This window comes from Microtus ochrogaster, chromosome 5 (genome assembly GCF_000317375.1).
Source record: "Microtus ochrogaster isolate Prairie Vole_2 chromosome 5, MicOch1.0, whole genome shotgun sequence".
NCBI lineage: Eukaryota > Metazoa > Chordata > Mammalia > Rodentia > Cricetidae > Microtus > Microtus ochrogaster.
Window position 1 is genome coordinate 69,998,803 of NC_022012.1, and position 15,158 is coordinate 70,013,960.

The following is a 15,158-nucleotide window of genomic DNA, read 5'->3' on the forward strand; positions in this document are numbered from 1 at the left end:
TCTCCCTCTCCCTCTCCCTCTTTCTTTCCCTCTCTCTTTTCTTTCCAGCCTGGCCTTAAACTCCCCACATAGCCAAGGTTTGCCTTGGACTTCTGATCCCCCTGCCTCCACCTCTGGAGCGCTGGGATTATTAGCATGCAGCCCGTGCTGGTTTGACATGGTACCATTCTTCCTGACAGCTGCCCTGCAGGACAGCCTACCAAGGACAGGCAAGGCAAACCCCCCAAATAAACTGAGAGCCACCTGAGCTATATTGACGAACTGAAGAAAAGAGACATTTAACACGTCCTACAGTGGCCCTGTGCTATCAAGTCCAGGGTTGTGGTGACACCCTGTGTATAAAGGAGCCTCATCCCACCCTACCCCCGTGCCCTTGGGACCCCTGTGTCCTTGGGAAAGGATGGTAACTCAACTGTGTGTGCTGTACGCTTCCCCTCACTACAGATGCCTTACCCAGCAGTGCCAGCAGAGGGCAGCATCAGATTATCCAACGTGTCACAGGCATCCAGAGAAAAGGGGTCCTGAGCTTTGCTGTGTCTGACATTTATATAACTCTTACATTTAAGTAATATTGTCTAGCTCAGGTGGGCACAAAATCTATAATATGCCTAAACTAGAATTTACTAATTTAACCTCAAATCCCATTTGCAAAATAACTTTGCGAAATCAAATATTAGATAACAATATTATGGCTTGCCAAAACTTGCCACTGAATCCAGGTGCCATTTCCAGCCTGAAATCGAGCCCTGCCTGCACTATGTTGCTGATTTGGGGCCCAAATCTTAATTTTTGAACCAGGACTGGACTGGGGAAAGCCAGAGGAAGCGGCACCAGGAGGGCACGGGCAGAATCTGCAAGCTTTGCTAAACAAAAGCTGTTTTTCTTTCTCCTTAACACCCCACATATCCTCCTTAAAGAGGAAGTGCAATCAAGGAAGCCGTTTTTTTCCCAAAAGGCATTCCAATCGCCCAGGTGCCAAGTCTGAGCAGCTGCTAACTGGCTTCTCAGCATCAGGAAATTTCTTTGCAGTCTTTAAAAAAGAGAGAAAGAGAAATTGAAATATTTTTGGTTCAAATCCTGACAACTTATAGCACTGGGGGTGGGTGGGAAATGACTTCAAATAAGAATTCAACACAACTGACAATCACCTAATTACACTCAAAAAGCCGCAATCCACATCCACTAATGGGAGAGCTGGCAGATGCCACCCCGCACGTGCTTACCTTCATGGAGGCTTTCAGTTCAGAGGCATCGTACTGGGCAGGTGTCTTCAATAGGCCCAAAATCACCGTCTCCAGGTGGCCAGATAAGGCTGATTTCAGCGCTGACGGAAGCTCCTGCAAAAGAGAGACGTTTAAGAGCCACACTTACGACCAATAGCCACTTTAAAGCCAGTGAGACAGAAATAAGATATCTCTGTCTAAAAAGCAGGCTGTGAGGCTTCGAGGACCCTGTGGTCTGGAGAGAACTTCCCTCCCGACACTCCTTTCAACAGACTAGGAAGTCAGAAGCCACATTGTAACAAAATCCAGTAACATCCAGGCTAGAAACCAATGTAGCATCAGAGTTGCAGAGAGAGAGCTAGGAGCAGGGCTTCACAGTACAGTGGGGACGCCCCCGTGGGAGACAGGGCACTTTCCAAGGTCAAGGCCTAACTGAAAAGAAGTGTGGTAGAAAGAAGAGCAGAGCCCTCAGGGGCTGCTGAGATCCCAGGAAGACCTTTGTGGAGCTGCTCTAGGGTGGAGTCTTGCACCTGGCAGAAGGAACCAGATGGCCTAGAGGGGCTGGGAGTGGCTCCGAGCCTTCCCTGTTTAAAACACTGCACCTCACATTGAGCCATCTACTCCTCCAATTCGGGGTGCTACTAATGAATCTGATGTGAACTCCAGCCCCCTAGAGTCTCCTTTGACTCGCTGCTGAACATCATTTCTCAGGGGTGCCCCTATCACTGTGAAAAGAGGTTTGAGTTAAGTCTGAGGCAGCACTTACATTTGTAGACAAATCCTTAATTCAGCGTGGCTCCTACACATATCTGCTCGGAGATTGGACATATGACCACTTATGTACTGACTGGCTGAACTGAACTGACTGGAACAACAATTGTTTTCTCGTGTGTGTGTGTGTGTGTTCATGTGTACACATGTATGATGACACACGTGTGTATAAAGGTCACAGGACAAGCTTAGGTATCATTCTTCAGGTGCCTTCCACTTTCTGTTTGAGATAGGGTTTCTCATTGGCCTGAAATTTGGCCATGTAAGCAAGCTATCTGGTCAACCTGTCCCTGCTCCTAGAGATAATGTGTAGCTTGCTTTAGAGACAATCTTTCTGAACCCACACTTGTCAAGAACGTCAGACTTGATGTAGATCTGAGGATGCATGGGGACCCACCCATTCACCTTCTTTCTCTGGCTTCTGATGTCCTAAGTACGCATGGGAAGTAGGAGGGTCCTTCTAAAACAACACATACCAATTACAACGCCAGCCTTCCAAATTGGAACCCTGAGGTTAAGTGATCCCAACTTAGTCTGCCCTTGACACTCCACGTCACCATCTCTGCGCCAACCTCAGTGGGCATCTGGGCACCCATTGGATTTTTCCACGTTGACTTGCATTGCTCAGAATGTCCAATATAGGACTCAGCATAAACAAAAATCCCAGAAGGGATTAATAAAAGAACAGTTGTCCTCTGTAGAGAGAAACTTCATGTCTAGAACTGGTTTGAATGTGCAAAGCAGAAACTCCAAACTTCCTTCCTCCTCGTGGCCCTCATTTGCTATCTGTGCCAGGATCTGTGGTTACCACCTGGGCAGGGACAGTCTGTATCGCACTAGAACAGGGTTCTCAAACTTCCTAATGCTGCAGCCCTTTAATACAGTTCCTCATGTTGTAGTGATGCCCCCAACCATAAAATTATTATCTTTGTTACATTATAACTGTACCTTGCTACTGCTATGAGTCCTAATGTAAATCTCTTTTTTCTGATGGTGTTAGGCAGCTCCTTTGAAGGGGCCATTTGCCTGCCCCCAAGGCATCATGACCCACAGGTTGAGAATTGCTACTCTAGACTAGCCCTTGACAAACAATGCATCTGAAAAAAACTGCCAGGACGTCCTTCAGAAACAACCTCAAGCAGCTGTGGCATCTTTCTATGACAGATGCTCATTCTGGGCCATCAGGACAGCAGGCCATCCCTACCAAGCACGTGGCAATACCTCTGTATTTGCTGACCTGCCTCTCGACTCTGATAACACCTTGACTCCAACAGACTCTGAAGGATCTGTGTTCTCCAGCTATCTAACGTGAAATCGAGTTCCGTGTGCCTGCACAGCTCTAAGACCACACTGAATGAGAAGTTATCTCCCACTGGCCAAGGCAGTAGACCTCCTGCTCCAACAGGAACCTGGCTCTCCCAGCTCTCAGATCCTCTGGGAAAGCTAGAGACATAAAACACTCCCCTCTGCGCCTCACTGAAGATTAATACAAGTCTACTGGAAGAAGAATTTTAATGGCTGCGGGATGAAGGGAGCCAGCTGCTTTCCTTTTTATGTCCTTTCCAACTGTTCCAGCGTGTGGAGGAGGGAGCTACTTGACCTGTGACTCCCAGGACCTGGTGGTCATGTCAACTCGAGAAACATACGGTCTCTTCTGGCATCCTTTCAGGTGACCTCTACTGTGCCTGGAAGTGGAAACCTCAAGTCGGACGGGAGTTACATGAAGTCACTCTTAAGGCACCGTCCGAGAAAAAATGGAAAGCCTTTCATAGAAAAAAAAAGTTAAAAATTAAGAAGCATGTCCTTTAAAAAAAAATTTACCAATGCCTTGGTCAAATAAGATGAACAAGTGGGAGCTGCTTTTAACCACTTGTGGGCCAGCAAAGGAGAAAACACGCAAGACTCCTTAATTAGCAAGAGTGAGGTACACTGAAGACAGTGGAAGGACCACAGCACTTCAGACAAGCCCAACTGCTGGAATAATTTGAAGATGCCAAGCATGTTATTTATTTTTGTGTGTGTGTACATATGTTCATATGCACATGCGTACAATTGCATGTGCACATGTGTGTTTATTCATGAAGGTCAGAGGTTGATGTTTATTTCTTTCCTCAATTGAAGTTCATCTGATTTTTGAGACAGGGTCTCTCTCTGAACTCAGAGCTGTCTGAATCATTTAGATTGATTGTCCAGGGAGCCCCAAGAATCCTCCTGTCTAGACTCCCTAGCCCTGGGGTTACAATAGCAAACCAGTGTATTTAGCTTTGTCTTTTTTTTTTTCCATGGATGCTGGGGATTGAACTCAGGTCCTCGTGCTTATATGGTAAGTACTTTACCAACTGAATCATCTCCCCAGTCCTTCAGTGTCAGTGAGAAGATCCTGTTCAGATCAGTGCCCAGTGGAGAAAGCCATCTGTTCACAACATCTGATGAAGAAGCAGGAGAAGAAGCGAGTCGCTCCATCCAAAGCACTAAGCACAGTCCCCGATGCAAAGTCAGCCCTCCACAAGTGGTACCATTGCCGGTATCCCTTGAGGCCTATTTCAGAAAGTCTCCCTCATGTGTGCTAGGGTGTTGCCTTTATGTTCCAGCTTCCATAGGTGTACCTGTGTGAGTAGGAACCCTCACAAGGATATAAGAGGGAAGCCTTGGACATCCAAGAGTTCTACAAGACTCTTTTTGGTTAAAGAAGAGCCGCAATGCACAGAAAGAATGTTGGGCAGGGGTAGAGGTGGAGGAATGGCTCAGCAGGTAAGGACTGCTGGATGTAAAAGAGCCAGATGTGGTTGCATACACCTGCAACCCAAGATGGAAGATGAAGACAAGAGAATGGCGACCGGGAAGCTCAAGAACCTGCTATCCCCGGGGTATGCAGGATGACACAAGCAAGGGACACACACTCAACAGTAACTAAGAACAGAACAGGCAACATCTGAGGACATTAATTCAACAAGGCCTGCCCCCTACCCCAAGATTCCAGTACCTTCTTGGTCCTTCTCTGGTAGGCGAAGGCAATATCCTGTCTCTGCGCATTGCTGCGGTTAGTCAGAATGTTGACAATGGTGACCTCGTCCACTCCTGTGGAGAAACAATTGTGAACAGTTACCCAATATGCTCTCCTACTTACGGGACTTTTCTACAGTGAATCCCACGTGTTCTTTTCCACACCCAACACTAGGCTGTCAGGACCAGCTCTTCCCCCTTCCCGACCCAATGCAGACACTCTCATTGCCCTCGACCCTTTAAATATTTGTACTTTAAAAGCTATTTGGTTCATGAATTGGTTCCTGAAGTCAACCGTGGGAGGTTTGTGTGTGAAGCTCTAGCAGCCAGAAGGAACGAACAACAAAGATTTAGGAGGGTTTTAAATGAAGGTGCCCAAATTGCCACTTAGCTGGAGAATTAATAGACAGAACCTTCAAAATGAATTAATAGAGACAATTATTTATATTTATTGCAAGATTACGACTGTATAAATGGCTAGGTATAATTTCTATAATTATCCCAGCTGTCATGACAAACGAGTCAGGCTTAATATGGCAGTTATATTTTTAATAGCTTAATTGATTAATAGAACCACACGTACTGAAGACGAGATTGTCTCACAAGGAAAATACACCTCCTGTGCTTTCAATCTTCAATAGGTGACTTTAATAATCAATTTTACAACTGTATTAAAAAAGAGTAAGTGTTTTAATCTAAATTAAATCTAAATTGGGAATTTTGAAGTACCGCCCAAATGTTTCAGTACCTATTTTAATTGGAACATGTGTATTTACAAAGATAAGCAATGCCTAGTGGTATCTGAAGGTTTCCAATTTTATATCAGAAATAGTCCTTACTTGTCATTTAAGTCAGGAGAGCTTGGTTCTGAGGATTCAGGCTCAGAGAAGGCTCTCTCCTGCCTGACTATGAACTTTGTTTAATAAAATGAAGAGTCTTTGCCATAACTAGATAAGTAGTTTTGGAACCTCTGAGCTCACAAGGTCACTCCCAGACTGTACATGGCTTGTCTTACAGGAAGTCAAGGGCATTCTGGAGCACTCAAGAGCCCTGAACTATGATATTTGTGGGTAAAACAATAAGCAGATGGACAGGGGACACATCCTGATGCTTGTGTCATTAGAAAGTTACCATTTCTGGGCATACAAATAAAGATGGAGGCTGGAAAGATGGCTCAATGGTTAAGAGCACTAACTGCTCTTTCAGAGGACCTGAGTTCAACTCCAGCTCACAACTGTCTGTAACTCCAGTTTCAGGGGACCAAAACTTCCCATGGCTAAACACTAATACACATTAAAAAGTGATAATACATTAAAAAAAAACTTTTATATACTTATTTCAAAGTGAAGTCACAACAATAAACAAGCATATTAGCAAACGTCTCTAACTTCATCTCGGATGTTGCAGGAGTCAGTGTAAACACAGTGGCCCTATTGCTAGACCCTGGGTCGGTTCTGAGGATGCTGATGTCAGCCTTGTAAATCCAATAAGAGGCTGGTTAAATATCCCTTTGTCTACATCATGGAATACTATGTGGTCTTTTAAAATTACAGCACAGAAGTATTGACTAATCTGGGAAAAATACTCAACATAAAAAGAAAAGCATAGATTGTAAACCCGTGGGCCCAGTATAATCTGATATTTATTTAGTTCTTCATTTTTTAATTTTGTTTTGTTTTGTTTTTCTTTTGGGGACAGGGTTTCACTATTTAGACCCAGCTGGCCTCAAATTCCAAGAGATCTGCTTGCCTCTGCTTCCACACACTTAAAGTGGTGTGGGCTACACAGAACAACCCTGTCTCAAAAGACAAACAAACAAACAAACAAACAAAAAACAAAAAAACAAAAAGAGTATGTATCTGCGTATAAGACTGGATGGAGAAGCATATTTATCAAAGTTTTAGCAGTGATTATCCAAGGAGTGAGGTAATTAAATGTACTTGCAAAATTCATAAAGGCCATAAATCTGGTGGAGGGGTGTGTTGAAATACACAGTGAATGTCACACCGTCCTTGAACTAGAATTAACTAGTGACCTCACTTCAGAAGACATTGAGCATGATCTGGCATGGCATGATAATGTTGGCACTTAAGAGGCTGATGCAGGAGGACTGCAGGTTTGGAGTCAGCCTAAGTCACATATCAAGGCTTTCAGACGATTAAGAAATGAGGATAAGGAGATGCGGGCTTATTTTTCTTTGATGGACGAGGAGTCCGAAGCTCAGACTGTAGCCCAGGTCTGCATCAGTGACCTGAGGAAATGCTGGCTCCTGTGTGTCACTCTCCGCATTTGCCGAAGCTGGGGATAAAGGACAAAGGCCTACAGTCCCACAGGGAAGCTCTGAGAGAACCTAACATTACCTCCACCTAGATGTTATCAGGGATGGCGGTCAACTTAGTCAAAGCCTCCCTGAGGTCAGAACGTGACCCTTGGCTGACCAGTACGGAAATTCCAGAACACTTACTAAAACTCAGTCCCAAGCAAGCAATACGGCTCAGTGGACAAAGGCAATTGCTGCCAAACTCGATGAGCAGAGTTTGAGACTTGGAGCAATCCACATTGCGGGATGAGAGGACTGGCTCCCAGAAGTCAGCTTTTGACCTCCACATGCACACCACACCACAGCATGACTTCACGTCAGTCAGACAGGCAATCAAAGCAAACAACAAAACTCGTCAGTCCTCACCAGAGCTCTGCTCACTAGGACTTTCTTGAAGCTGGGACCCCGAAGCAGCATTTTCCCACCACTCCCGGATAACCCCTTCTCTGGTGCTCACTGACAGAGGTGACTGAGCAATCTGGGGAACGGGAACATCTACCATCGTACTGCACTTTCGCACCATCACCCGCTTCCATGAGGCAGAGGGGTCATGGCCGTCTTTGGGAAGGAAATATTTACTCTTCTCTAAACAACCCAGGCAAGAGATAACACCCAGAAAGAGATAGCTGTGCAAACTGCTCTCCCGGATCTCAGCCGACGAAGGAGCACTTCACATTTCTCCCAGCAGCCCCGTATCCGGTTAGTCAAACCGGAGTCAGTCTAGTCTTTGGGAAGGAGCCAAACTTGGGTTCCCTGCAAGGGCAGGGAGCATTTGCAACTGCTGAGCCCCACTCGGGTGATCTTTCTAAACTTTATCAAACACACTCAAACCTTAGAAGTTAATGTTGCTTAAGACTGGCAAAGACCCAAGATGTATGTACTTGACTCCAGGTGAGCAAACGGGCACAGGGTAAGGTTAAACGTGCATTCCTTAGATGAAAATGGTTAGCCAATCTAATCATCTACATTTTTTCAGTATTCCAATTGAAGAATTGTTCCTAAGGAAGGGTTTTGCTAAATGACAGCTCTAAGAAGTCATGAGTGGCAGCTGGGTTCAAGCGGTGACTTTGGGGGCTCAGGTCTTTTCAACTATCCACCATATTTTTTTTTTTTTTTTTGTTTTGTTTTGTTTTTTCATATTTTTCAAGCATTATAAAGTTTCAAGTAGCTGAGCAGTGGTGGTACATGCCCTTAATCCCAGCACTCAGGAGGTAGAGGCAGGAGAATCTCTGTGAGTTCAAGGCTAGCCTGGTCTACAAAGCAAGCTTCAGAACAGCCAGAGTTACACAGAGAAACCCTGTCTCTGAGCAACCAAAAAGAAAAAAGACACATTTCAAGTGTTGGCTGAATCCCACAATGGCTGACCCCGCCCTCCCCCCTCTGTGGGTAGAAATCCACGTCTGCCCTGTACTCCGGCATTCCATGGAAAATGCGTGTCTCCACTGTCCGTGGCAAGGAACCAAGGACCGTTTGGAACAGGATGCTGACTCACAGCAGCAGAGACACGCTGACTGCACACAGAGTGGATCTCATCTGTTTGATGAGGGCTCAAGAGGCCTAGGGACGGGAGCTGTTTGGTTGGAAAGAAAATGAAAATTGCCTTATGCAGGTATCCAGGAGTGGGAGGCAGGGGTGGGGACCACAGCTCAGATTGCTGGATAACCTGGTATTTTGAGGCTTAGGAGAAATCATCTTTACACAGAGTCTGAAGTGTGCCACAGAGAGGACTGGGCTGGGGACCCAGGGGTACTATGACAGTTAATATTATCAGCTTGACAGGGTCCAGATTCACCTACAAGACAAACTTCTAGGCATGTCTGAGAAGGTCTGCCTAGATAGAGTTATCAGAGGTAGAAAGCCCCCCCCCATAAATGGGGGCAGCACCATCCCATGGGCTGGGGTCCTGGACTGTATGAAATGGAGAAACTGAGTTGAGCACCAACGTTCATCTCTCTCTACTTGATGGCTGTGGGTGCCACGTGGCCGGCTGCCTCCCGTTCCTGCTGCCATGCCTCCCATCATGATGTGATGTACCATGCTCTCCTATTGTGAGCCCAAACAAACCCTTCTTCCCTTAAACTGCTTTGTCATGTATTTGACCGAGATATGAGAAAATAACCAACACAGGGCATACGTAGCAGCAATAGAGGTGGTGGTCGGGACAGTATCTGGAACCCAGGCCTGATGACCCGGGGCACACTGCTTCTCTCCTAATGCCTGGAGTTCGCAGATATAAAGCAGGGACCGTCATAAAACATCATTTGCTAGAACACAAAAAAAGCCTGAGAGAATGGCAGGAGGCAAGCTCTTCCCTCGGCTTCTCTGACGCAGACCTAGCTCTGGCCTGGATTCAATCATTGGCCAACGAAAACACAGGGTAGAGAGAAGACAGGACCATGGTTGCTAATGGCTTCCAGGAGATTAACAGTACTGTTTCAAGGTAAACTCTGGAAGCTCCCTGAGAGCTGGGAGAGAAAATGTAAACACAGGGTAGGGGCGGAGAAGCATCAGGCCTCTTAGGTGTGATATAGCTGTGGACATGGACAGTTCAAGAACTGTGTGGGATTCCCCTCTGTGAATATCATTGGTGAATAAAGAAACTGCTCTGAGCCTGTAGCAGAGCAGGGCAGAACTTAGGTAGGCAAGGAAAACTAAACTGAATGCTGGGAGGAAGAAGGCAAAGAAGAGAAGCTATGGAGCTGCTGCCAGATACAGACATGCTGAAAAGTTGCCAGTAAGCCACTGTCGCATGGTGATGCACAGATTAATGGAAATAAGTTAAATTAAGATGTAAAAAAGCTAGCCAATAAGAAGTTAGAGCTAATGGGCCAAGCAGTGATTTAAATAATATAGTTTCTGTGTGATTATTTTGGGGCAAGGTGACCAGGAACTATTTCCAACTAGTCCAACAAAGGACAGCCTAGTTGAGCTAAGCACCCAAAAAGGCATTTTAGCCTGGAGATCAAACTTCTGTTCCCACTCGGTTCTGATATCACCTTGGTTAAATTTCTGAGAAAGGACCTAAGGCCTTATCTACTTTAATAAAGGCAAGGGGTGCATTAATAATCCAGAACACAGGGCTGGGGGCAGTAGCTCAGTAGGTAGGCTGCTTGCCTAGCATACAAGAAGTCCTGAGCTGGGAACCTAGTGCCACTAACCGGGTATTATGGTGCACACCTGGAACCCTAGCACTTGTGAAGTAGAAACTGAAGGATTGGAAATTTAAAGTTGTTCTTGACTACATAGCAAAAAAATTTAAAAAGCCCTTCTAGTGCTCAGAAAATCATCTAGTATGTCTCCAAAATGTCATGTAGCACCCAGCAGGAAAACACAAAGACACGAATCTATTCATTAATGGAGTAACATAAAAAGTACCCTTTTTATGCCCCGCTACTCCAGTTACCACGTGGAACAGGGAAGCTGCCACAGAAACCAGCAGGCCCACTCTTCACTCAAGCCACCAGCAGATGAGATGCCAGATACGAATCTGGTTTCTTCTGCCCTATCTGGGTGAAACCGGTATTTGGATTTCCTCACCAGACAGAAGGGCAGTTCTTACAAAGAAGAAAGGGCCGAGGAGAGGCAGCCAATGGAGGCATGCCAGCGATGAAAGGCCCTGAGGATGCCTGCCCCTGAATTTTCCAGCCACCTGGTACCTACATAGCTATGCAGACCATGCCCTCAGAGACCACAGCTGTGCTCAGGAGTTAGTGCATCTGAGACTCACCAGGGGCCTCATCTGCCTCTGAGGACAGCTGTGAGATGGTTTGCAGTGACCCTCAACCCCAAGAGGGAGGCCTCTACAAAGGGGAGAGTGGACAGGCTCCCTGCTAGCAGAATGAGATGCCCTGGGCCAGTGAGTTCCAAAGACCTTCCTCGCGAGTGTTGTCCACAGCGGCAGGGTTTTCTTCAGTCTTTACCCTGTCGTCCTCATCCCCCCCCCCAAATCTTGCAAGTAAGAGGTTCTGCCCCCCAGCCAATATACCTCCTGGCACCCTCAGAGAAAAAAACTCGCTTAATTGCCACACTCAGCTGCTTGTATCCACCTCCAGGTGTGCAAGCGAAACCAAAATTACCGGTGCTGGCTCACTCTCCAGTGCACAGGAGGGAGGCCCTGCGGCCTCGCTGGGAATCTTAGGTGGTGCTATTTTAAAATATAAGAGAGAAGAAGTGCAGCAACTCACTTCTATAGCTGGGCTCGCTCACGAGGGAGGGGCGCCCTCGCCCTTCCGGAGAACACAAATACTGCTCAAATCCAAACTGGCAGTAGTAGAGCAACTCCGGGCCCTCCCCTCTGCAGACGCCAAAGCTGCTTGGATTCATTGGCAGCAGCGCTAACTCCAGGGCTGTGCTGTCGCTAATTACCATCTATTTCATGGAGTCGAGATTCATCCTTTTCTAATTTAGCTGACTTTCCTTTCTAGTTATTTGGACCCATATGGTAAACCATCCCCAGCTGTGTTGAACACTCCATAGTATATATTTAACCCAAGGCCATTCTAGACCAAGAGACTCCTACAGATCAAGCCTTAGAAACCTCTTGTTAATTGAGCAATATTACTACTTTTGTGTGGCTTAACTCAGCTTCTAACTAGACGTAAATTACGTAAGGTGTTGCACGGTCTACCTCAGGCCAGAGAGTAAACATACAACAACCTTGCACCGGGTTTAGGTAATGCGAAGAAAACATTCAATATCCCTCCGACTAGAAACAAAGAGTGAGCTAAATTCAGCTGGTAAAAATGGATCAAAGCTCATGGGGACCATTCAGTCTTCTGGGTGACACCCAGACTCTGTTAAGGCACCTTTGCTGCCTGTCCCGCACACACATCTGTCTCCCTCTGTGCTCTGATATCTGTGTATCTTTTTGAATACTATGTGGGTTGTTACCTCCTCACACAATCTCATGAGCCTAGCCGGGCAATGGTGGCGCACGCCTTTAATCCCAGCACTCGGGAGGCAGAGACAGGTGGATCTCTGTGAGTTCGAGACCAGCCTGGTCTACAAGAGCTAGTTCCAGGACAGGCTCCAAAACCACAGAGAAACCCTGTCTCGAAAAACCAAAACAAACAAACAAACAAAAAAACCAATCTCATGAGCCTGAGCATGTGTGCAAAGGTTCAGAGGGCTGGAGAGATGGCTCAGGGTCAAAAGCACTGACTGTTCTTCCAGAGGACCCAGGTTAAATTCCCAGCACCCACTTGACAGCTAAAGACTATAACTCCAGCTCCAGGGCTTCTGACATACATGCAGGCAAGACACCAATGCATATAAATTAAAAATAAATAAAAAATTTAAAAGGTTAATAAATAAGACCACTTAAACAGAGTATAGTGTTGAACCATGATGGAAGCATGGATTGGGGACGCAGGAGGCACGGAGGTGATCGACTCTACAGAGCTGTAAACCCAGAAATGGGGCGACAAGGGGAAGAGGATCAAGAACTTGAGGTAGCCTGGGCTACACTGCAAGACCATGACTGGGGAACTGTTAGGGACTCAGGGGTAGAGGAAGTCACGCCACTCTGGAGCAGCAAAAGCAGAGCGCCATCTGCTAAGGGACACTGCATGTGCTAGAAAGAGAAACTGTGACGGACGCAGCAGGCAAGCCCATTTTAGAAGTGAGCCACCGTGATGCCCAAAGGTGGGCTCTCACAGGTGCCAGGGGAAGGGATAGAGAAGAGTCACCAGGCTAGAGCCAGGCCCAGATCTCCACCCACCCTGCCCCTCCTAATCACTGTCTTCATGCCCGGCTTCTGCCCATGCCCAGTCCTCGTGTTTGATAGCTACTATTCAGTCCCGGGCAGCATGTCCCAGCTCCTAGCCTGCAAGAGCCCTGATCACCTCGTCTGCCACAGGTGCAAGGGCGCAGACCGCTATCCCTCAGCCCTGGTTTGTGTTTCTATGAACATTCAAGGTTTGCCCTGTTTCCTTTGATGTTAAAACAAAGCCAGCTTGTGATGAAGCATCCAAGGTGAAGGTGTTCAGGAGTGTCCTGATCACTCCAGATTCCTGTTGGCTCTGAGTGCTGTTACTTATCTGAGGTATCAGGGGCATGTTCGTAATGAGCTTGTGCTGCCTGTCTCCAGTAAGGCAGTCCATGACCATCGTGGAAAATTTAGAAAACACAGAAACAGAATATATTGAAAACACAAGAATCAATGATTCCTAATTTCACAAGTCAGTTACCAGTGCCTTTGTTTTTCCCTCTTTTTGAGTAAAAATTGTAGCTATCATAATAACATATAGTATACTATATTTTATTGTCATTTTCCTGCAGAACTGACATGTTTGATGTGAATGAATGTTCAAATGAGCATATTAAATTACCAATATTGATAAACATTTGTAAAGTACATTTAAAGCAAAACATGTTAAGTCTTTTCTTGTAAATAGCATCAGACTTAAGAAAACCGTTATTTACTAAAACTACTAGGCACACAAAAAAAACCTGAGTGGCAGAGTGATTCCAGCTACAACACTGAGCACTAATGCTGGGGTGGGGGTAAAAGGAAGAAGAAACAGGTGCCCTCGCTAACTCTGGGCCGCAACTGGGAAGCATATTGAATGACAACAGGATCAGACCACACCCGGGCTTTCATGCCTGGAAATGGCCTAAGACAAAGTGATGAGTCTAATCCTAACAGCTGGGTGCTGTGACACAGGCTGGGGATGGGCAGGACTGGGTTCAAATTCATGTCTGAGCCAAGGCCAGCAGACAGGAAGTATGGTAGCTAACCCTCCGTGGTGTCGTAGGTAAACTGGGAAGGGCACAACGTAGCATCAGAAGTTAATCTGAAGGCCAGCTAAGTGGGGAGCTCCAAGAGGGCCCAATGCACCATCTGCCCATGATGAGAAGTACTTAAAAAAACCCTGGTGAAGACAACCACGATGAAGATGGTGGTAGTGATGTCAGCCACACCTGCCCACACAGGAATGTGGGAACCCATGTCTCAGCCCTCAGGGCTTTCTTTGCTTGGGAACTATAATGTTTTCCTGCTGACTCAGGGAGGGCCTGGAAGTACTTTTATTAACATGAGCATCTCAGCTGTGGTGAGAGTTCACCCACGCAATCCTTACATTCCAGTGAACTGAGAGCTTTCTCGCGCGGGGATAAAAAGCACCCTTTGTGCTAGGCTTGTAAAAGACGCCATCTTTGTTGAATAAGTTAACTATTAGCCTCTAGGGTGTTTCTGCAAAGGTTTATAGAGAAATCACAAGAATCACAGGCCCATTGGTGAAAGGGGAATTGTTTTAACAAAGTGGACTGTATTTGCGTGTGTACATGTTTTAAAGTAGCAATATTTTTTAATTTTTACTTTTAGTTATGTGGGGGGGGTTGCACAAGAGTGTGGTGCCTGCAGGGAGCGCACAGTGCCTGGAGGGGGCGCACAGTGCCTGCAGGGGGGTGCACAGGAGTGTGGTGCCTGCAGAGGGCGCACAGTGCCTGCCGGGGGGCGCACAGAGTGTGGTGCCTGCAGAGGGAGCGCACAGAGTGTGGTGCCTGCAGGGGGCACACAGAGTGTGGTGCCTGCAGGGGGGTGCACAGGAGTGTGGTGCCTGCAGGGGGTTGCACAGGAGTGTGGTGCCTGCAGGGGGCGCACAGGAGTGTGGTGCCTGCAGGGGGCGCACATGAGTGTGGTGCCTGCAGGGGGCGCACAGAGTGTGGTGCCTGCAGAGGGGGTGCACAGAGTGTGCCTGCAGGGGGGTGCACAGAGTGTGCCTGCAGGGGGGTGCACAGGAGTGTGGTGCCTGCAGGGGGCGCACAGGAGTGTGGTGCCTGCAGGGGGCGCACAGGAGTGTGGTGCCTGCAGGGGGGCGCACAGAGTTGGTGCCTGCGGG

At 47.0% G+C, this 15,158-nt stretch overlaps 1 protein-coding gene across 1 annotated transcript in view; it reads right to left on the reverse strand.

Annotated features, from left to right (window-relative positions):
• Positions 1 to 15,158, reverse strand: part of Anxa2 (annexin A2) — a 40,538-nt gene that overhangs the window by 9,070 nt on the left and 16,310 nt on the right. Inside the window, exons 4-5 of the mRNA XM_005347678.3 lie at positions 4,978 to 5,072; positions 1,224 to 1,337 (exon numbers count right to left, since the gene is read on the reverse strand). Coding sequence (XP_005347735.1) covers positions 1,224 to 1,337; positions 4,978 to 5,072 — 209 coding nt within the window. The remainder of the gene's footprint in view (positions 1 to 1,223; positions 1,338 to 4,977; positions 5,073 to 15,158) is intronic.